A 23,640-nucleotide genomic window follows, 5' to 3' on the forward strand; every position below is an offset into this window, starting at 1 on the left:
AAAGCATAAAAACCTTGATCTCTTGAAAGACTTTCCTCCACCAGGATTTTCATTCCTTCCCTTAATGCTTTGCACTTCCTTCATGAAAATACCTGCTCTTCAAATAGAGACAGGCTGAAAGTAAATGAAAGTGTGAAGGTATCAGCTTGGGAAAGGTGCAGGCCATTTATGCCAATCCATGCCAGTAAAGAGATTCTTTCCCCACCTTTTTTGTACAGAGCAGTTACTTGTAGCAGAAGGCCAGAAGCACGCTGCTTATACAGGTAGGGATGTCCTCTCTTCTGTAGCTGGAGGAAAGTTCAGCCTATGTTCTGAATGTTAGCAGGGGATATTGATTAGACATATATTTAGGTGTACACTTCAGGGACACAGTCCTCAGCAAAGCACATCTTCCCATCAAAATACTGACAGGTTCAGCAGAGATCTGACACCTTCCTTCCAGAACTTGCAGGATGTTCCCCCCACTTTGGAGAAGGGGATTGCTCCAGGGGATCCCTGCTCCTGCTGGTTGCATAAGGTAGTGGAAAGACTCAACATGTAGCCTAAAAAGTTCCTATGTTATATGATGGTAAGAGGAACAAAAATCTTCTTTCCCCATTGCAACTGCTATGGACTGCACTGCTGACAAAAATAATGAGGTCCTATAAAGATTAAGTTACATATTGTTGTGTCCTTCAGCAGCTATGTCTTGCCATATGAAGGCTCAGCATCAACTCCACACCAAGAATAGGGCTGAAAAGACGACAAGAAGAAAGAGTGGTTATAGAGTTTGGTTGACTAACTGGAAGAGAAGCTGCTTGCAGGTTTAACATCTTGAAACCTAGTGAACTCAGTGGATGGATGAACTTCCAGATCCTCCTAGGATCGTACAGCAACAATTTGCTGTAGCTTAAGCCTCTTAAGGCACACTGTTGGGAAGAAACTCCCCTTGACACAGCATACGAAGCTGTGTATGCAGACTGCCCATTCCCATTTTCTGTGCTGTCAGACTAACACTAAATTCATATACATACACAGAAAAGTAGACAGCTATATCTGCTGCAGTGTGAACAGGAAAAACAGCTTCACTTTTAAATATGAATGCATAAATAAACCAGAATCTTTCATCATGTCTTTTCATGTGGTTACACATTCATTAATCCTTTTGAGTGTGGCTTGGGCTTCTCAGTGCAAAGGTCCTGCCAGAAGAGAAGAAAGTCTGAGCCGCTTGTGTGTTGCACTAGCAAGATGCAGTACTTCAGGAAGAGACAAAAGATGTTAATACTGAAATATTACTTGAAAATTGAAGCATAACAAGTTTAGTTCAGATTCTGTATTTTCTTTGAATAATTGTTACTTGGGGAATTAAAAGAGATCATTAAGTCAAAAGATACATAGTTAAGCTTAGTACAAAACAAACTCTGCTGATTTCAGAATTAAAAATGTCTTTACAGCACATTATTGACTCCAGCGTATTAACTTGTAAATCCACTAGTTTCACTCTCATCTATCGATTAGCTGCATGTATGCATGTTATAAATGAGCAATACAAAAAGAAATTACTTCAATTTAGTAATTTTCATCCAGACTTGTAAATGTATTCAAGTGCTCAAAGATTAAGACAGGCACTAATGGGAAACAGTCAGAGCTCCTACATCCTGACACAAAACTTGTGTAGCTAGTGTCCTCAGTTACTTTCTATACTCTGTGCACAGGAAGGGAGGTTCCTCCAAAGGGAAAGTCAGATGTTTCATTTCTGTTTTGAATAGTCCATCAGAGAAGCCTCACTCTCTGTCGAGACAGATTAGACAGACTAGCCTACACTGGCTATCTAAAGCAAGTTTTTAGAATTCAGACAAACATTTTCAATCAGCAACAGACTATACAGGTGAACTCTCTTTTTTCTTAAGGTGAAACAGAAAACTGTTGATAGCTTCAGAAGTTAAACTGCAGCTGTTTCAAGCCACTTCAAAATCAACGGAAGCTTCCTTTTGCTTTTTCAAGGACCCCAGATCAGAGTCTTCATGAGTAGAAGAACAAAACTAAATGGTGTATGTAGATAGCATTCAACTAGAACAGGGATTGGGTTTAATTAATCCATAATATTGAAGCAACCATCTGTGAATCCCGATTTCCATGCTTAGGTCAATATGTTGTCAATGATCTTCACTCTGAGATGATGTTACTCAAGTCAGTGTAGTTTAAAAATTCCATTAACACCCTCAAACCAAATATCATTACAACAGTTTGTTAACAAAACATCTGAAAGTGGTGTGATGCGTCTACACAGGACCAGAAAGATGAAAAAATGTAGTATACTAAAAAGCTGTTCGAATTATTGTTTCAGAAATGTCCTATTTTAAAAGCCACATGTTCTTAGCTCTATTTGTCCTCAATGGGGGTACCGTATTTGGCATCAAAGCAACTGGAGCTCAAACTATTGTGTTACCTTGTGGAAAAGGTGGTGTTTGTCTTCTCATTTGCTCTTGGGGTCTCTATTCAGTCTTTTTAGGCCAGGACTTTCCAGTAACATTAAGCACAGCACTTAAATGTGTCACTGTCTTAAGCTACAACTATAGCATAAATCTCATGATCTATTGATACATCACGGGTCTAGCATTTCTAGCACAGACTAGCATTAGAGAAAATCTAAATTATCATCTGTCTTGAACCCCTGAAGAGAAAACAATAAAAAATAATTTTATGATACCATAATGACAAGAATAATACTTCACTTCATCTGGGAAAAGATGTCTTCCAGACTTCTCATTAATTCTTTTTTAAAGCCTGTTGAAATATTAGAGCTCTGCAAAGTTTCATTCATTTTGTTTGTGCAGAATAAAGTTTTCTTTATAGGAAAATACAGAAAATTTATTACCGCAAGTCCACTCCCCTCACTCTCTTGCTATATTAAATCTGCATTTGCAATTCTGGTTTTGTGGGACAACAGTAAACATGGTGCTTTTCTTGCAGCCACTAGAAGTAGCATCTCCACATTGCACCGAGGATTTGGGTCTAGCTAGGAACTCTGCTCTGGATGAGAAAGAAGAATCAGTGCATTCAAACCTGCAGGACACAGACTTGGAAAAATACTTGGAGCAAAATTCAGAAGCAAAATGAGTAATGATTTGTGATATGCTCCAACAGGTTAAATAGATACTGGGACCTCTGTTCATCTTCCTGTTGTGAATATATGACTCCTCAGAGTCCTTCTGGCACACAGACAACACACACTCTAGGGGTCTTATTCACATGGACCATACCCTAGCAGTAACATCGTCTCTATGTTAGGGTGGTGTGGGCAAAGAAGCCTTTAAAAGACATATGTGCTACATAAAGAAGGAAGGTGGAGCAGCCATGGATTAGTTTAGAAGAGACATCCTACAGCTGCGAAGTCAAAGAGCTTAGGAGAGGATACTGTGCTGCAGGCCTAGCTGCTGCTCTTGCACCAGTCATAGGTTGCCTTAAGCAGACATGTGTGTGTTTGTCTCCTAAGACTTGCTTGCTTAACTACACAGCCTCCAGTAAGAGGACTTTAAAAGACATTATCTGACTGAAGAAGTCCTGCCTGTTGTAAGGACTGCAGGACCCATAGAATATCTGGAAATAGAAACAAGTTCCTAACAAAAATCTGAAAAAGACAGAAGTTATTTTCTACTAGACCACCAGGATGGGAATTAACTCCTGCTCCCTGTATCACTCATCATAGTCTCTAAATGCACTCTTAGAAAGCAAGGCTTGGGAAGGGAAAGGAAGGGAAGAAGAAATTGTTTCCACAGTTTTGGTGGAAGAAGTAAAGCAACCTGCAGTTGCCAGAGGTGTAACAGATGATGTTTGATGCCCTAGAGGCTGTAACATGGCACCTGCTAATAAGGTGAGAATATTTTCTCTGAATCTGGTAGCAACTTTGGCAGGGGTTCTTCTAGCAAGCCCTCCACTTCACAGGTAGAAACCTTCTCTCCATGTTCATAGCTTTTCTTGGCACTCGTAAAGTTCAATGAGCATATCCTTTCCAAATCTTCCAGCCTCTCAGATGCTGGTGGAGGGACATCTGTATCAATCTCTTTCTTTAAACACTGAAGAGATTTTATTCAATGAATGCTGAAGAAACAGACTTAAAAATACAATAGTTTTTAGTTAAACAATAAAATCCATTCATTATGGGTGCACATGGTAGAGTACAAAACACTTAGATGTTCCAGATCCCATCTGCCATGCAGTTCTCTAACTTTGGTCAGATAAAAAGTTCAAGGCGCTGAGGGAAATACTTGTAGTTTGTGATGGAAAAAACTCATAAATTGGACTCTGTTTCCTCCTAAAACAGATTACATGTATGTAAACTACCCACACACACTGTACACAGGAAGATTTCAGACTACCATCCTCATGAGTCTACAACTTTCTGCCTCTGGTTTCTTTGGAAACAAACCAACCAACCAACCATGAATTACTTATGTTTTGGTGCATTCATTTGTGATTGTACTGGTACTGAGAAGCAGGAAGGACAGATAAAAAGTCTGGTTTGAACTTTATTGAATCTGATTAGCTGTCTGGTTTGGGCTCAATTTAAATTTGTCAAGAGTAAAAGTCCCCTGTCATCTTTTCCCTGTTCCACACACAAATGAGATCTTCACACGATTCAGAAACTGCTGGGTTTGAAGACAAATGCAAGAGCTGCCTGTCAGCTCATTGACTAACCAGCCAACCCAGTCAGCTAACTCGCAATCTCCCCTCTTCCATTCATCTGTTCGACATTGCTCATTGTGTTTTCAACACTGTCAAGACACATTTTAACCAGCATGAAGATCTAGCAGGAACTGGGTGCCCTTGCAAGGGTGTGGAAGTTTCTGTCTTCAAAGGTGCACAAGTGGGGGAAGCAGCAGCTCCACCTGCTCAGCAGACCCAAAGCAATGTGGTCCAAGGTGGGGAAGGGAGGGAGAGGTGGCAGTGGTGGGGTGCAGGACCCCTTGGTTTCCAGCAGTCACCTCTACAACACTGGTATAGACCATTCCAAGTGCACCTCCCCCAAACCACTGATGTGCACCCAGTTAGCCAGATCCCAAGTTGGTACCATGGTTGTGCTAGGTTATTTTACCAAAAGGCCTGGCATATATGAACCATGAAAATCTGCCCATGGTTTAAAGTGGAAGTGGTCAAACTCAATATTCCAAATAGCATTTATTATAAACTTACATGATTTTTCCTCTTTTTATGGCCATCTCAGAGTTTTTCCTTTACAAACTGAATAATTGGGTGAGTGTTCTTGAAATTAAGTCTCATTGGCTAATTATTCACTTTATCTATTTACAATTTAATTTCCACATTGTATGATGAATCACCAGAATCAGTCACTAATGTGTCTGCTGACTGGATAACTACTTTCATTTTGGTTTTAATAACAAATAAGTTACAGCTATTTTTAATAAATAATTTTTTAGGATTGCTAACTCTGCTAGTAAAATTCACAGAGCTTTGAAACCATTTTAGTACTTTGCAATTCTCTGAACAATCTGAAAAACAACAGAAAGTCCCATTATGATCTAAAAGAATGAAAACAATGCTTCAGTTTGAAAAGAGAGTCACATTTTGGATTCCTTTTTCATACACAGTTAACTTTATATACAGTTACAGTATAATGTGATAGTAAATTTATACCCCTCTATTGTCACTGGTTCAAAATGCATTGGAATATTCAGGTTTTTGTTTTTGTTTTTGTTTTTTAAATCTCCATCAGAGTCTGTGTGAGAACCAGAATAAATAAGCAGCCACGTTTTCCCATACTGGAAAAGTTCCAGAAGGGAAAGAGCTCTTGACATTACAGAGCTAAAGGAGTTTTCAAGACACTTTCTATTTCCATACTCGTTCTTTTGTATGCTAGGTTGCCTGCCATTATGTTTATGTAATTCTGACAGTGTTCTTAATGACACACTAACAGATTGTAAAACACGCTGCTGGCATTTACTTGTTTTTTATATTTTTAAAACAATGTCCTTCATGTAACAGTAGTTAAGCGCGGCAGAAGGACATCATTAGAGCCATGGTTAAACTGTAATTTACACCATTAGGAAGGCAGGAGCAATTTTTATTGCCTGGCAATTTTCTTGCTGAAATATTTGGACCATATGGCTCAATTTGTGTAATAACCTTAATTTCAGCACCCTTCAGGTCTGCCTCCATCTCCTACGGAATGGTAAAATGCGGTTTAGCAGAAAAGGCAACTGTCTATACTTAGAGAGTTGAGATTAATAACATGTCACGTCCTGTTTTTGGTGAAGGAATTCGAACAGCAGCCAGATGGTATCTCTACAAATAACTGTCAGGGGTCTTGATCTAATCAATACAATGTATTAATACATCTCCCTTCGCTGCTTCTCGAGGGGCTAGCGTGCAACATCTGGAAAGATTGGGGGGACCGCCAAGTAGAAAGCTGATCCTTTTCAGAATCAAACTGAGCCCAATTAATTTTTCATGTATACTTGATAACTGTTTCATAATGAGCTATGCGTCTTGACGGAGTTAGGGTTGGCGGCATGAGCGACTTGTGCTTCCTATCCCCATTCAGTCCACTTACAGAAACCAACCCATTAATCAAACTATCTGGCATAAAACTGAAACCTCAGCTCAGCAAGAGATCAATAACCATCCTTAAAAAAAAAAAAAAAAAGCCAACAACAAAGACCCCACCACAGAACAAGGCTTTAGTGGGCAAAAGTATCCAGGCATGACATTAGTCATTACTTTAACAAAAACCAAAACTCAGAACCATACTCACCTGACGGGCACCTATAACACAGAATTTAATATTAGTTTCCTGTCAAAAAGTAACATTTAAGTCCATTAAAAATACACTGCCATTCTGCTTTCTAGATACAGAGGCCATCTGGCCCCTATTCACCATAATTGCTATTATAGTCTCAAAAATAATATTTATATAGTGCTGTAAATTAACAGACAGACACCCATTCCCACTCCCAAAGAGCTTTCTGTTGATAAACCTCATGTTTTAGCACTGTGCAGGAATTAGGGTCTCGCCCCCTAAAAAATAACTGAGGCAAGATTATACATGCATTCCAGTGCTTTTTGTAAAGTCTGAAAGGAGGAGAGAGAGGTCACTTGGCAGGCAGAAAATGGAAAACTGCAACAAGCATAGGGGAGATGAGCTTGAATGAGGCTGTGAAGCTGAGTGATGGGAATGGATTCAAAAGGGAGCAGTAAAGAGAAAGGACAGGAGGTCAGCTGAGAATACTAAACTTATCTTGCGTAGGACACCCCACGGTTGTTTGATGAGAATGACTTTGGTGACTGTAGACCTGGATTAGATTCAAATGGAGTCCCCAGTGCTATAAGGCTCTATATTATATTACCAATTCCCATGAGTCATATGGCTTGGGTATTTTTGTTTTGTTTTGTTTTTTTAAAAGAGGTAAGATTCTCTGTTTATTAAAATTACCCATTGCTTGTTAAAATTCCCTGTGAAATATAAGCATATGACATAAAACTTCTCAGGCAATTTGAATAAAAGACCTTATCTCTGGAGGGGAGTGGGGCAGGGTGATCGGATATGGGTGTGGGAGTGACCTTTCCAATTATCACCTGAAGAATTCCTGTAACTGTAGCTGTTGGGCAGGACCCTGGGGACTTCAGGAAGCTACCCTATAACTTTACTAGCAAGAGAGTTATCTTGGAGTTGCCTGATACATCTACTTAAGAATGTTGGTTAAACATGAATTAAAATCTAGTCAAATCCAATTAAGCATTTTTAAACATATCTAATTTGAAAAACAGCTGTATATATTGCCCAACAAATTTGTGCCTCCTCCTTCTCCATTTTTATTTCCTACTTATATGTGAAAAACCATCTGTAGCTTACCAGAACCTTGTTTTAAAAGCAGATTTAGTGCAGTCACACACAACATGGCACAAAAGGAAGAATGTCCCCATATTATATCTTCCTATCAAATGATACATACTAAGGTGAATGTTTGTGGGGTTTCTGACTTGTTTATTTTGTTTTTACAAACTAGAAAACATCCTGTCAATGGTGTTTTTCTACAGTGCCTGATTAGCTTAATCTTATTCTCACAACTGAAACACAAGACTTACAGAAAAACATCATAGAGTAAAGCATATTCAAAAACATAGAGAAATGGTATATGGAGCATTTATACAATTTCATTTTAGGCCCTTGCCTTCAGGCTTTGTCATGTGGTCACTTATTCTCTTATGACTGCAGGTGCACAAACTGAAGTGGTTACCACGTCCAGACTGCTGCCCACCACCACCTTTCTGTCAGAGGGTACCATCATTTAAATCTGTCAACCTGCATAATCCCATTATGTGGGTTAGGAAAGACCTGATAAATCAGCTTAAAATCAACCACCTTCTTTTGACTGACACATGCCAGTAGTGGCATACAAGCACACTAGAGGAAAGCAATCTCATGTGAACTGTTGCAGCCCAAGGATGGTCCATGCCTTCAATGTTCTGGAGGTTTCATGGTCTATAGAGGATATTCATGCTACTAACTAGGTTAGATGCCTGGTCAGGCATTTTAAATATCCATCAAAAGACCTAATTCTACATGTGTTTCACTCAGCAAAAAAAGACCTATGCAATGGGTGAAAACTGGATCTTGCACAAGGAGAAACCTAAGGATAAAATACACCAGATATTTTCAAATAGGTAACTAATTTATTTGTAGAAAAAATTACCTATTGATCCAGGCACTCTAGTCTAGTCAATCTAGAGTGTGTGATTAGGTATGGTCAGACATAACACTATCAGTGTTTTTACTTTTAGTCCAAAAATATATCAAAGGGCAAAGTCACCGTTAACTTCATGTTGCACACTGAATTAGAAAGAAAATATTCAAGAAAAAATGTAATGAAATAAGCTCCTTTTCTGTAACCTTTGCTAATTCAAATCACCAGTTGCCTGACAACATATTAAGACCTCACAGACACCTGACAAACCTTTCCCTCATCCTACCTTGCGAGGATTCTTTCATTCTTTGCAGAGTTCCAGCAATGTCTAAAGCTATGTCTCTGTGGCTGCTGAAAGCATCCAGGAGACACTGAAGTGGCCTTGCTTATAGCAAGGATGGTATAAATAGAAGAGCTGAAGCCTCCCTCTTTCTCTCTCACTATTTTCATCCTGTTCTATTACCACAGTACTTCAAAATCAACAAAGTTGTGCAACAAGCCATTTCATCCTTTCTGCTCTCATCAGGCAATTCTGCATGTCTGTCTTGATAGGTGGGGCTTACCGAAGCACTTAATCAGTTTCTGGAGGGGTATCGTAGTGCCAATCCAAATGCTTATTTAAACAGAGCTGTAGTGCCAAATCCAGCATATTCTGCAGCAGCATGGAAACAACAGAATCTGTGAGACACAGATTGCCTCACTTTTTTTTTTTTTTTTTTTTTTTTAAGCAGCCTTCGATGTGAAGGAGCACTTGTCATCCTGTGTAAGCTTAACAGGTCTAGAGATCAAAACACAGGAAGCATTTTATATTATTGTGCTTTCCTGGCAAATAAAACAATTACAGCACTTCCAGTACAAGCCCTTCCTGAAACTGCACTAACGAGGCTTTGAATCTTAAAAACTGCGTTTAAATCAAATTATTCATTTGCAAACCCATCACATACAGCGCACACGTAGTAGGTGTGGGTCATTTCATTGGAATTAGAAAGCAAATGTCTCTATACATGAGAGGTCACCAGTTGTTGTAAGTTAAAATCTTTTCACTGTTAGGCATAATTAAAATACTCTAACAGTGGTTTCAGTAATTTAAACATTGCAGTATTGTTGTAATATTTTTCTAGGCTTCAAGAGTTCACAATTGTTTGGTCCAATCAAATCTGGGAACGCTGGAGAAGTTATCACCCATCAAGGTAATTACTTTCAAGTTGAAATAATTACTCCATCAATGTTAATGGTCTTTCAACTTCAATAAAGCACTCACCTGCCGATAATCACAGCTAACCTCTTGCTCTCATGCAATTCCCTCTCTATTTAGCAGGTTATATTACAGCCGTTAGAGTGGTCACTTGTCCTGAACAGCTGCTGAATTTCACTTTGATCGGCTGTGAACCATAAAAAAATTAGTCATCTGTGTATGATTTCCCCCTAACCCATAAGCCCTTGCAGAGCTAAGGATATGATCTTTTGGCTGTATTAGGGCACTGCTGAGCAGCCATCTTGTTTCTGGTTGTGGCTACTTTCCACTCGCTAACAGCAGCACAGTAGCCTAATTAACTTTTGCCCTCCACTACCGTTTACAGCTTTCATTCTTTGCTAAGTAGCACATCTTCCGAATTTATGGCATGTGCAGGGATTCCTCCATTTACTCTCATCTTGTTTTTTTTAGAGTGCAGTCCATTTTCCAGGCATTTGAAATAGGCATGTAGAAAAAAGTTTCACCTGTCCCTCTTTTTGATGTATTTTTTCTTATTCCTGGGGCTATGATCTTCATTCCTCCTTTTATAAGGAGGTTGTCATGCACAGTCCTGCATACTGCGTTACTGAATAATTTTATGTACGAGGAAGTTAACTATGTGGTGTCTCATCTCTAATGCTACCAAATGCTCACTGGTCTCTATGAGGAAACAGAAACGAACAATCCCACATGGATATATTAAGTAGTTCTGAATGTGATGAATAGAAAGGAACTAACTCTGGATGCAAGATTCCAGATATCTAAAATCCTGCATAGGAGGCGTGTGTATATGGCAGTACTGGCCACTTAAGATTATTTCTGCTAGAATATATTTTCTATGGAGTTTTTCAGCAAGTGGACTTTATTTATTATCTTTACTCTGGTTATATATTTGATATACAAATTACTGTCTGATTATAACAACATAATCATGCAAGCCAAAGCCTCATCCTGCTACCAAAGTCTCTATTATTATTGCTATTCTGCAATATGTCTACAGATTTCCCTACCACGGATGAAGCATCTGCCAAGAGGAGCTTGGCCAGTGTAGTTATATACCATCTCCCCAAATAATGTGAGGAAAGCCAACATGTGTTCTCAACTGTTAGCAGAACTGCATCCAAACCAAAGGTTTTGCTGGTGCAGTGGTATCAGCTAAGAGACGTGTTAATTTTTTACACCCCAAGCTGACATAGCTATGCCAAAAAAGCCTTGTAGGATATATTTGGCCTGAGAGCCTCATACTGCAAAACACATTGTGAGCAGACCTGTACTTCTAGGTAGGGACAGGTGTAGGATTTCCCAGGAATAAGGCCTCTATAATGTTTACACCTATCTCTTGCATCCTGTAACAAGCACATTGTACTTTTAGTTACACTCTGCTGAGGTGGATTTGACACACCAAGGTCTTGGTTCTCCATAATAATAATGGGTGTCACTGCCCCTAGCAGGCAGAATTTTTCTTTATAACCCTCATCTCTGGATGCTTTTCCTTCTCCAAGCATATTCTACACATTCTTACATCTTTTACTCATCTTCTTGGCTTTGAATTCTCCTACTCATGACAAACAAACAAATGCTCAATTTAATTATCATGGAAGAAACAACATTACACACCCATAAAACACCTATCAAGGAGAAGTCCAAACTTACCCACAGTTTTACCGCACAGCAACATTTGGAATACAACAGTTAAGGAGCTGTGATGCTTTGATTCCATTTGGCAGGTACTGGCTTTATAATGAAATCAGCTCTGGGTCCTATGTTCATAAACTTAAGCCCTAAGTTCACAAGAATGAGAAGCTTGCTTTGACAATCTAGTCACTTTATGCAGATTTCTGTAAATGTGAATGTACTGTCAATCCATTCCTCTACAAACACATCTGTCTCATGTTAACGCTGTCGATAAGACACTAAATATCTTTCTTGCTTTAGAGGGTTAAAATGAACAGTGAAGACATTGCGGGAGACACTTGTACTGCTCTAACCAGTCTTGACTTGACTTTGCTCTGCAAATAAACCAGAATGTCAGTTTAACTTGCTGTCACCTAACATCTGTCACTACACTCCTGGCCAAATAAGCTAGGGAAATAGGTGACACTGCTCTTTAACTGCCAAGCATCAAAATGGCTCACATGTACTTCACTTGCTTCTAACAGTGCAGGGAGATCTTCCTTTCATTTGAGTGGCAGCAACTTTTGCTCTCAGAACTGAGTTTCCATTTTTAACTCCATAGGAAGTGTAAAATTACAAGGGGTCAGCGATAACCTTAAGGTACCGGACATCCATACCTTTGACACATCAATTCAAATAAAGATTAATGCACCTTAAAGGGGGAGTGAATAGTTGCGTTTTGGGAAGGTAGAGTGGATAAGTCTGTCAAACAATTTGAAAACCCTGAAGATGCTTCTCATTTGGCTCTAGAAATGGATGGAAACAAAGCTGTCAAATTAGAACAGTCTGCAGGGATATTAGTGAGTGCTTAATTTGTATCCTGCAGTGTCACAAGGATTGTATCTCTCCTTTTAGGATTTGGTCAAGCTTTATGTCCTGTGGTGGGCAACCAGGAGGCAACTGAGAAGAGCAAGGGTGGGATTGGCTACTGTGATTCTACCACTGTTGTTTTTTGTTTGTTTTTTTTTTTTTTTTTCCGGAATAATCTAATGGGATAAGGATGGAGTCTAACAGATTAAATAAAGGACCGAACTCATTGCTCGCTTAATACTTTAAGTCTTGCTTGCAACATGGAAGCTTGTGTGAGAGAATGACTAATGGTGTATCCCACGAGGGAGCTCCAATAGAGATGCTTTAGGAGATTAAATGATTTAGCCTAGTACCCCTGAAAGCTATATTTTAAAGGGGCAGAAGCTTAATCATTGGAATGCTAGTTCCTTCAATAAAATTACATTTTAATTAAAGTGTCTCATTCACAAAGCTACAGTTAAGGGTTTATCAGCAATTTCATGATAAAATTCTATTTTTAAGGGGTTATAACTTTGAAAGTTGGTGTCCAGGTTTTCACCTGCTGGATAATTGACCTGACGTCCTGAAGATATCTTTGATAACAGGACTTTGTGCACTTTATGTCAATAACTTTGATTCAAAGCTTTAGCTGTTCTGCTACATTCAGAAGAGGTAGGATTCAGATCTCAGCTCCTTGGTATAAATCAGCAACTCTACTGAGTTAATGCAGTTGCAACAGTTTAAAGTGAGTGCCACTGATGCAAGAGCTGTGCAGAAAGATTTCTCCCCAAAGGGTAGTATAATATTTAAAAATAAAAAAGGGTAGCAAAAATAATAATCGATAAATGTTCACGGCAAAGAACAGTAGAAAAACCATGCAAGTCAGCTTTGCTGCAACACTAGAAGAACAGCTATACATATGCTGCCAGAATGTCATTTTGATTCAGGATACTGTTTGGGGAAAATAAAGGATTTTCGAGCCAGGAAAATACTAATTCAGTAAATAATAGCTTGTTATAATTTAAAAGGTTTTTAGCTGATGCTGTTAAAGAAACACACTGTGGCAACATTATTTAAAAGGCCATTTTGGTAGGTTTTATTACCCACAATACAACCATCTTGGACATTTTCTGTTGTTGTTGGCATGCTTAGAAGACATTGCAATGCATGACTAGCCAGGTCAATTCCGATGCTCTGCAACACATTGCACGCTGCTGAAGCAAAGTATTAGGAGAAGCCCTGTCATTTCACTGGTTTTGAAATCTTAGGTGTCCCATCACAATTATGATCATGATTATATTTTTTAAAACAAGTTAAGGGAGCTAACTGCCAAAATCCTACTGAAGTAGGATTCAGAAGTTCAAAAACTTTAAATCCCAATCCATTGTTTAGAACCTAACATACTGTACAATGTGAATGTAACTATTTCAGAAGCTGAAAGTATATACCCCTATCATTCAGTTCAGGACCTGTTTTCTTTTTCAGAAAAAGATGTATTACAAACTTTATCCATTTAGGGTTACAGAAAGCTAGACACAAAACTCCTTTGGAATTATATGATTCCAAATATGATTATATGACAAGAATATGTAAGATTATTGAGCTAGTGTTGCTCAATACAAATATGGCCTATGGATATAATTTAGGAAAAATTCTAGGTTTATGAAATTGAGGTGGCAATGCTGCAGAAACCCAACTTTATTAAAACCTACTTAAACATTTTTTAAAATTTATTTTTAGCAGACAGCCAAGTACAGCAGCTATCCTAATATACAGCAGTTCACTTCTACTATCTATAAGATACCTTTCTATAGAAAGACTAGAATGTAATCTATAGGTGTGAGGGGCAGTGGTAACTGCACAAACCATAACCACTTCTGTCACTGATTTACATAAGTTAGTCAGTTCACAAAACAACCTGCCCTTTCTTGAGTCTATCCCTCCACATACTGAATAGAAATGTAATATTTACAGACATTCATGTTTGGAAAGTCCCTTGAAAGGAAAGACATGTTAGCAGTGCAAAGTAACATTCTAATATAAGTACTGATGAATTATAAGGCGAACATGCAAATGCATTGTATATATGAACTGTGTAATTACCAATGAATTAATTCACTTTGTGATTCCAACTGAATTACAAAACTAGAATTATATACGAGGACTGACTTTGCTGTTCTTTGTGTAGATTCTGTGAAACTATTATGAGAGTCAGACAAAAATCTCGGGACCGTATTCTCAGAGGGAGGCTGACAAAGTTAGATGCATGTGCTTAATTCCTTCAGACATGACCCATCCATGCTTTGAAGTAATCTACTTGCCTCTATCAGGAATTAGATACTAATGTGAAATATTTCAGTCTGCATTTGGGCCAAAGACAAAATTTAAACCAACAAAACTACTTGCAACCCCACTTTTCCAATCAGTGTTAAATGAAATTTTAAAATACCATAGAGATCAAAGCAGAGTAAGAACAACTTAAAATTGCTTTTGTGGTCCAGTTCTTACCATTACAGTTAGGGCAGTAACAGCTGGGATGCTAAATGTTGGATCGCTGCGTTTTTCTTGATAGACTACTCGATACAGAGATATAACACCATTGGGAGAGACAGGCTGGGTCCAGTTCAACCGCACTGAGTATGCACCTGTTGCTTGTGCCCAAGGGGCTTCCATGCTCCCTGGGGAAGCCTCCAGAGTTTGGGTTGAAGCCCACAGGCTGTCCACTGACCCCACAGCATTTTGAGCTCTGACACGATATTCGTAGAGAGTAAAAGGCTGTAAAGTATCGGATGCATCACTAAATTCCAAAGCTCCTTCAGCCCAGATGAACAAAAGCAGCTCTTCTTGAGTGCCCACAGGACGTCTGAAATTAAATCAAAGGCAACGTGTTTAAAATTGAAAACAACTTTTAACAGTTCTACTTCAGGTAGTAGATCCTGAAGTTCTAAGTTCAACCTGTACCTCAGAAAAGTACAGAACTGATTGCTATACATTACACACACACACAAGGAACCTCCTACCTATCTTTGCATCTTAAAAGCATTTCCCTGAACTTGTGTTAGGTGCTGGTGAAGATGTCATTTTTGAGGCAATCATTTAATTATTCTCCTTTATCTGGAAGAATACTATAAAGCATGACAAACAAGTGTGCTGTCACAGTCCATAGTAGCAGATTAGCAATACAATGGCATATTGCCCTTTTAAGACAGAATGCACCAGATATGAGACTCAGTATCTAGACTGAAATTTTAAATCCATAGGTAGTTGCTAATTAATGATGTGAAGTGCAATATGGGTGCAAGTTTTCAGCATTTCTGAAAACCAAACTATTTATGGAAGTACTCACCTCAGGATCCCTCATTTATGGAAAACTTATGACAAATTTATTTGACAAAAATGTTACCTAGTGAACAAGGGATAAATATTCTATGATGCTCTCAGAACCAAAGCTGTGCACTTTTAAATTCTGATTTGCTCACAATAAATATGGAATAAGTAATCCCTTGTGCATGAATTTAGCAGAATTTGCAGCTCCAGCACAAAAACTCATTAAAAATATCACAAGTAGTGCTTTCTGTAATAAATATTTTTTCAATGCTGTTTTTGTTTCAAAATGCAAACAAGATATACAAAGACAATTCACTGTATAGGCTCTTGACAGAATGGGTTTTTACTTCTGTACATAGGTATATATATCTGTGTACACATACACACATATATATGTATGTATATATAGCATTTCTACTACAGATCCACTTATGTTGGACCTAGTGATAGTCCGAGTATAAGAGGAGATTACAGATGATCCTCAGCCCCTTTCTAATGTGGCCCCTTCTAGTATATAATTTACAATAGTTGTAATAAGGCAAGCACTCATCTTCAAAACAGAGTTATCAAATCAATTCTTTCACTTGGCATAAAAATGTTTGTGTGAAATTAAGTTGGTTACATTTAAACACTGTGATAAATCTCGATGACGGTTGTGCTGTACTGCTCATGAATTTAAGTATTTCCCCTACTCTTCACAGGAACCTTGGCCTTTGCAGAACATAAAAGCACTTTCACCCTCCATGCCAACAACAAAAAACAAATTACATTATCTGCCACTTTTATTGCACGTAGGGCAAATTTGCAGAAGTAAAATTGGTTTGTCTGACAACTGGGTGTCATCATCACCACACACACACAGAAGCTGAAGAACATCTCTTTGGCAAGAGAAAATCAGTATTTCATGGAATTCTGTTGAATTGTATTTTGTTAGATCAACGCAGGAATTACTTTAAAATACAAAATGAAACAATTTTTACAATTTATAATCTATAACAAGGTATTTACATGCAAATATGAAGAATATAACGAATGCATGTGTATACACAATGTTCATTCATCCTTTGCATATATGCATATATAAGGCATGCATGAATACATTTTCTTATAGGAAGCTAAAGAATTTTTGCTAAACTCTGAGATAAGAGACTACACAGACACAGTTTAGTTTAAAAGGGTTAGAGCAGGATTTTTTTAAAAAAAGACAAATTTTGAGCTACAATATTTCTAGTGTAGTGAAATACATAAATTATAAAATGTGTTGAGCCTGAGAATTGGTTGGCAGAACTGAGTGAAGAATGGCAGGTGGAGCAGGCAGCAATTCTCTCTTGCAACATAATATCTGGAAGAGTCGGGGTACAAAATTTCCCATTGACCTCAATATTCCATCAGCTAATTTCAATGCACTTCCCCATGCTCTATTGTAATGGCAAGTTAAACCTTCTGCAGAACTCTCCCTAGATGCTGTTCACTGACTTAATGCAAGTCACATAATTCTGAAAGGTGAATCACTACTATGTCTTTCTCCTGCACCTAAAAATATAGTCTTTTTCCTGTGTACTCAAAATCATGCCTAAAAAATTCTCTGTAGGTAAGTGAAAAGAGTATATTTTAGTGCAATAGCCACATTTAATATGCGTTTTCTGACCAAGCAGTACGGCACTTAAATGAATACACAAATTTATGTGCTATAAATTTCCAAAACTCAGTGATAAACTGTTTTTTCCCACTGAAAGATCAAATATGCCACCAACTGCAAGCTCATCCACAAGCAAAGCTGTACAATGTAGTCTGGTTAAGTATTTAGATCTTATTACTGCTGAATATTTAATGAATGAAACTTATGGTTAGGTAAATGGTTCCATCTGTAGTGCTAAAAACCAGAATATCTTCATGTATGAATAAACTTTGAACAGAAGTGGTTGAACAGTCTGTAATCATTTCAATCGTCTTAAGATTTAAGATTCAGCTGCTCATTTAACTGGAAGTGTTTCTTATGTACAATGAGCTGCAAAGGAGAATAACATTTCCAAGAACTGGAAGCTGTCTCTTAATCTGCATAGTCTGATTTGCTGCTTACATTCATTTTAAAGATGCTCAGATACAGTTACTTTTATAAGGGCAAATTCTCCCTGCCCCACTACCAATCTGAGCCAGATGACATTAATAGGAGAATATAATCTCCTTTGTGACAGATAACTATAAAGCTGTAGGCAGAGGACTGCAGCAACACTAACTGAAACACTCAGCCCTCAGCTTTCTTACATGGAAGGAGACTGAGTGAATCTCTGGGGTCTTGCAGGTCTACCCAGAATTATTCTTCACATGTTTATCTTTCACCATGCAACAAAAGTACATGTTTTAGCAGTGTGTGCTGTTTTCCTTACCAGAGTGGTAGGGAGTTATTTCTAGAAACACTGAGAAGTCCTGGGGTAAAATTCAAACAATTGGGGAATCACACTGTAAAATGTGGGGGAATAATGCAACATCAGCAATGATCCCCCTCTACAGTTTCACATCCAATTAAACAAAGAAGGCTCACTTACCATTTGGATTCAACAAATCTATTCTAATGCAGTTTGTATATTTTTCTTTTTTTTTCTTTTAAGAAGTTTTGATGTCAAAAAGTGAACAAAAGGAATTTGAGATTATTGCATATATCTTGCTCATTTTGATTAGGTATTATAATAATTAGGCATTATATCAATTACAGGTATAAATAAAACTCTTCAGGAGTTCTTATTCTTAGTGACATATTCATCCATAAGGATTCTTATATTTAACCATCTACTAATGTATGTGCTTTGGAAGCGGTCTTTGTGCAGCTCATGGTTAAGGGTATAAGGGTAAGCAATGAATTAATCCTGAAGAGTCAGTCTAGAAGCCTCTACACTGCAAGTCACAACAGTCAACAGCCACTGAGATGTGTCCTCCGTCACAACAGTCAACAGCCAACAACTGCCCTCTGTCTTAAACTGCCTGTTAATTTTTCTGCTACATTTTCACCATCAGGATTGCTCAGCTAATGAGAGCTACATTACAATCTCACACATATATATATACTAAATAATACAATTTTTACTGAACATGACATAGACACTTTGACAGCAATTCAGACAAGATATAAGCAAGATACAAACCAAAATACTTATAATTTTACAGGCAATATTTCTTTAAGAGTCATCATGTGCATCCTATAGAGTGCACGCTGGTGGCCAACAGAAAGCAGTTCCATTAGTTGATGTGACCTATATCTTATTAAAATCCAGCAAGAAATACATCACCTATTTCCATAATATTATTTTTCCAGACTAGCAATTTCTGTGGTTGTCACAGGGATGTTATGTAATGATGAATGGGAAGAGAAGTAGATTGGGTGATTGTCTCATGAACCAGATGTTTTCTCGTTCAATCTCTTCTAAGTCGTGGTCCTTGCTAGAAAAGTTTAAAAGCTCTGATATGTGTTTAGAAGTGTTATATTAATGAAAAATAAAACATCACCATTTCTTTCATCATAAACTAACATTTTTTTTTTTTTTTGGTTTCTAACAAAATGGCTGCACATTTTCACATGCTTTCATGATTCTAGAGGAAAGCATGAGTCCTGCCATTTTAATGCAAAGATCTGCACACACACTAGCTCCCCAAGCATTCCAGATTTTGAGTTAAATGAATTTATTTTGGTGGTGATGCAGTAAGGAAGAGGCACATGATGAAGAAGAAATTACATGCCATAACCTCCCATAGAAATACTGCAGTCTTGCTGCTATAACAGTGTAAGGTTATGTGTGGCTACAAAATGAAAAAGAACTATATGCTTACATCCCATTTCTGATTTTTTTGCAGCTATCTGAGAAAGATTTGATATTGTTGTTGTCTAAGCACATTTAAACTTCAGCTGAAATAACTGCCAAGTGATTCATGCCTATGTAGGTGAATATAACGATTGTATCTGGAGCCCCAGTGCGCCATTTTCATTTCACTTTAAATAAAAAACAAAATGTATCTATGTCAGTCAGTGCCCTTCTGCTGTACTCAGAGGTATCAAACAGGCTACAATTATGATTGTGAAGTGATTGTGTCACATTGGAGGAAGGTTTATTGCTTTTGAGTCTGCTAGGCAGTAACACATTCTGTTTCATATTACTCTTTATATCATTGTTTGGCTGTGACTAGAATAATCAAATGCCATCAAATGCTGTCAAATTCAATTTACAGTATTTTTCACTGAAGCAGGCTTTCTGCATTATATTTCCTGTTTTCCCTTTCTATGGTTGCCATGGAATAGCAGTGGTAATCATCAGCTTTATTTACAAAACCAACAGAGTGAAGACATGTCTTGAGCTATAATGTACGCTTTATTCCTCTTTATACAGGGGAGGGACTTGGGGTTTTTTGATCAGACAATTAAAAAAAAAAAAGTAAAAAAAGGATATTTTAAGAGAGCAGGAATTTTTTGAGACTGTTAATGTGTTTAAGGCAAAAGTGAATTCATATTAATTATCACTGTTGATTCCAAAAAGTAATTTGATTCCCTGTCTTCTCAGTCACAGCTCTAATATAATAAAATGTTCCAAACTCTTTGTGGGAGGCTAAGTTCAGCCCAGCATTTGTTTTCCACACATATTTAGAGTTGGGAAAACCAAGAAATTTAGAGTTTAAATTCCTCTCCAGTACGTAGCTTGAGTTTTATATTCTCTGACTTTCTGAAGCTAATCAAGAAGGTCCCTCAATGAGTTTTTCAAAAAGGGTGAATAAGCACAGCACATGTCAGTTCTCTGCTACTGTGATACTTCCCTATACAGTAACAGAATCTTCACTCAGAGCTTATGAAGCTCCTCATAGGGAGTGAGAATGTGTCAGTCAACCACCTAGACATGGCAGCTGAGTACAAACAGCAAGGAACATAATTTATCTTGGGAAACTGATCTATGTTAGAAACCTAGATTTTTTTTTTTTTTTTTTTTTTTTTTAATCTCAGAAATGGTGAATTAGTCCTGTTTTCATTCCCAAATTCTTAACTTTCTATCAGAGAGGACTCAAGAATGTACCTAGTGGTCTGGGTAAACACAATGAGAGTATCTATCTTACAATTTTTGTTTGCCCCTTTGAATTTTTAAAAATATATTTTCACCTGCTTTTTGCCATTTGTAGATCAGGAAGGTCATTCTTGTCTCAGCTCTTATTCTCAGCTTGTTCATCCATAGATCAGCATGTTACCTTAGCATTTGAAAGGTAACATATATTTTATGTTCATTTAGTACCATTTACTTCTACACTTTTTTTTTCACCTCCTCATATATCAAGGAATAAAGAAATGAACAGTTCAATAAGACTAAGAATCTGAGGTGATAAAAGCATTTACCTGTGGATAAAGTAGTTAGTAATGATGCCGTTTGGTTTCTTAGGTGGTGCCCATTTCACTTCTATGAGTGCAGATCCCATTGCTTTAACAACAGGTGGGCTCAGTTCTCTAGGAGGTGCTTCAGCAGTTCTTGAATATATTTGACCACCCACTCCACAACCACCTAGAAAACCAGAAGTTTGCTTAGTGATGACAGCTTCTTCATCAATAAAAAAAATACTGTAAAAGCAAATTAATGTAGAGTAAAAAAGCTCCTAATGAAATGGTGCTTCATTTTGTTATTAAATACTCATTTAAATTACTGCAGCTCCACTGATTAATTGCTCCTGGTTTTCACCAGTGCAGGTGAGGAGAGAATTGGTTCCAAAGTATCATTTTAAATAGTCTTATTTCAACAGTATTTTGAAAATTTCCATTAAAGTCAAGGAATTTTGTAATATTTGGGATCATCTTTCTGTCTTTATGATAACCACGTCTTGTTGGTGAACAGTTACAGAACAGATTTTGTTCTGTATGCACTTTTTCAAAAATTGTTAAGCTATTTGTGAAGAGCTTTTAATAAAATGGCACATATTACCTAAAATACATTTTTTAAATCTCCATTTAAAATATTCATGATAGAACATAGAGAAATATTTAATGCTTCATTCAGGGCTAGGCTTTCTTTTTACTAGGTAAACATTTGACTCCAATGTAGGAATAAGATTTTATCTGTTTTGCTGAGTTGAATCTATCTGGAAAATCTCCATTCCCTTCCAGTCACAGAGGTGAGTCTTATAAAATCATCTTACCATTCTGGCATGCTTGTATTCTTATCTCATACAGGGTGTAGGGATCTAGGCCATCGACAAAAGCAAAATGTGCATGTCCTACTGGCTTCACCAGTAGAGTGGGACTGCTCGCATTTAGTAGGATGTTGTATTCCAAAGGCACACTGGCAATGAATATCCCTGTTGTGAAACAGAGGAGAACTAGCGATTATCTGAAATAGTAACAACAGTGCAGGACCACTTCAAAGAGGCATTCATCATATGCAATTTTAAATGTAAGCCCCCTCTGGAGGTTTTACCTACTGCCTCTCTTGGAAACTATAACCATTTAAATATAAACCGAAACAGATCCATCTGCAGATCACAACTGGAAGACAGACATTACAGCTCCCAGTTAAAAATCAAACCTCAATTCAGTTAATGCCTGTGTTGCAATTTCTACCTCTGGGAAGAGTAACCTTATGACTGGGAATGAGGCAGCTTTTATTTCTTTATTTTGGAGGGGCAACAGATACTAAACACTGCTGTTTCAATATGGAGTCATATGATAAAAAGGAGCAATTGCCACCATTCAGCAAAGTATCACTTTTTAGCCCAGCAGCAGTAACTGAGTGTATGTTCTTAGCCTGCTTTACCAATAAAGTACAATACACCAGCCTGAACCAAGAAACACATCATTTCAACTGATATAAAAACAGTTTAGTTTTTGGTGAAGAAAAACCCTCAATTTTTACTATTTTGTTTTAATTTAAACATTTCCTCCATGAATTCCTCTTCCCATGCTGCCAATTCCTAATTCTCCATTTTTGTTAAGAAGCTGAAAAAATCACTTTCTCCACAAGAACAAGATAAGCCATCTGCCATCCCCTCAGAATGATCAGCAGTGGTTCCTGGATCTTCTCTTGTTTCCTCCCACATGACTTCTCAAGTGGGTGGGGTTGGTTGGTTTGATTTGGTTTGGGTTTGTAATTAGGAAATGGGCTGTAGGCTTTTTAATTTTTGTCCACTATAGACTGTTCTATGCAGACAGCAGCAATTTCATAAAACCAAGAGACTAACCAAAGAAGAGTGTGAGTCAAGATGTATCTGATTAGTAAGAGCACATCTCTTTCAACACACCACCTACTTCAGATGTCACAGATATGTCTTTGTGATTGCACCAAGAACCAGATGCCTATGAGCAGTTCTGAGACTTGTCCAGATCTTGACAATGTTTCCATTTGTAACTTTGGAAAATAACTCCATTCTTTCTCCTAATTGTGGTTTTGGTCCTTTTCTGATAATCTACATCGATACTATTACCCTGAAGCTACAAAGAGGATTTTTTTCCACTGTTGTGCATCTTTTAGATTTTTTTTTTTTTTAGCTAAGTATGTATGTGAATATGCACATTAACTGAAAAAAAGTTTATAAGAAATCAGAGAGATTTCAAGTTTATTTGTGGTACTATAAACAACTGAGGTACTTTGGAAGATCAGAAAAATCTTTGAAATACCAAGTTTTTACAATTCTCAGAAGAAAAAGAGGACATAAAATCCCAAAGAAATAAGATGCTGCTGCCTCACTACATGCTAGACAAAGGAAATGCTGTAACACTAAAAAGCTGAAAAAACAGCCCTGAAGTGGTGGCATGACTTCAATCTTATTCAACTGCTCAGCCTACAGGAAGAAAAAAAGATTATATTAGTCATTGGAAGAGGTGAAAGGGGAAGGAGAGAGAAAGTGCAAAAATCCCACTGTAAAATTTCCCTTTTTCAGTGTAAAAGTTTCAAGGAAAACACCAAGATCTAATCATTAAGA

The 23,640-nt window shown here is 37.6% G+C and overlaps 1 protein-coding gene across 7 annotated transcripts in view; it reads right to left on the minus strand.

Annotated features, from left to right (window-relative positions):
- The window catches only part of USH2A (usherin), a 392,395-nt gene that overhangs the window by 40,785 nt on the left and 327,970 nt on the right, over window positions 1-23,640 (minus strand). For all 7 annotated transcript variants that reach the window (XM_074897210.1, XM_074897211.1, XM_074897212.1 and 4 more), the window contains 3 exons: window positions 21,862-22,020; window positions 21,071-21,233; window positions 14,887-15,241 (listed from right to left, as the gene is read on the minus strand). In XM_074897210.1, coding sequence (XP_074753311.1) covers window positions 14,887-15,241; window positions 21,071-21,233; window positions 21,862-22,020 — 677 coding nt within the window. The remainder of the gene's footprint in view (window positions 1-14,886; window positions 15,242-21,070; window positions 21,234-21,861; window positions 22,021-23,640) is intronic.

The sequence above is a fragment of the Athene noctua genome, chromosome 1 (assembly GCF_965140245.1).
Source record: "Athene noctua chromosome 1, bAthNoc1.hap1.1, whole genome shotgun sequence".
Classification (NCBI taxonomy): Eukaryota; Metazoa; Chordata; class Aves; order Strigiformes; family Strigidae; genus Athene; species Athene noctua.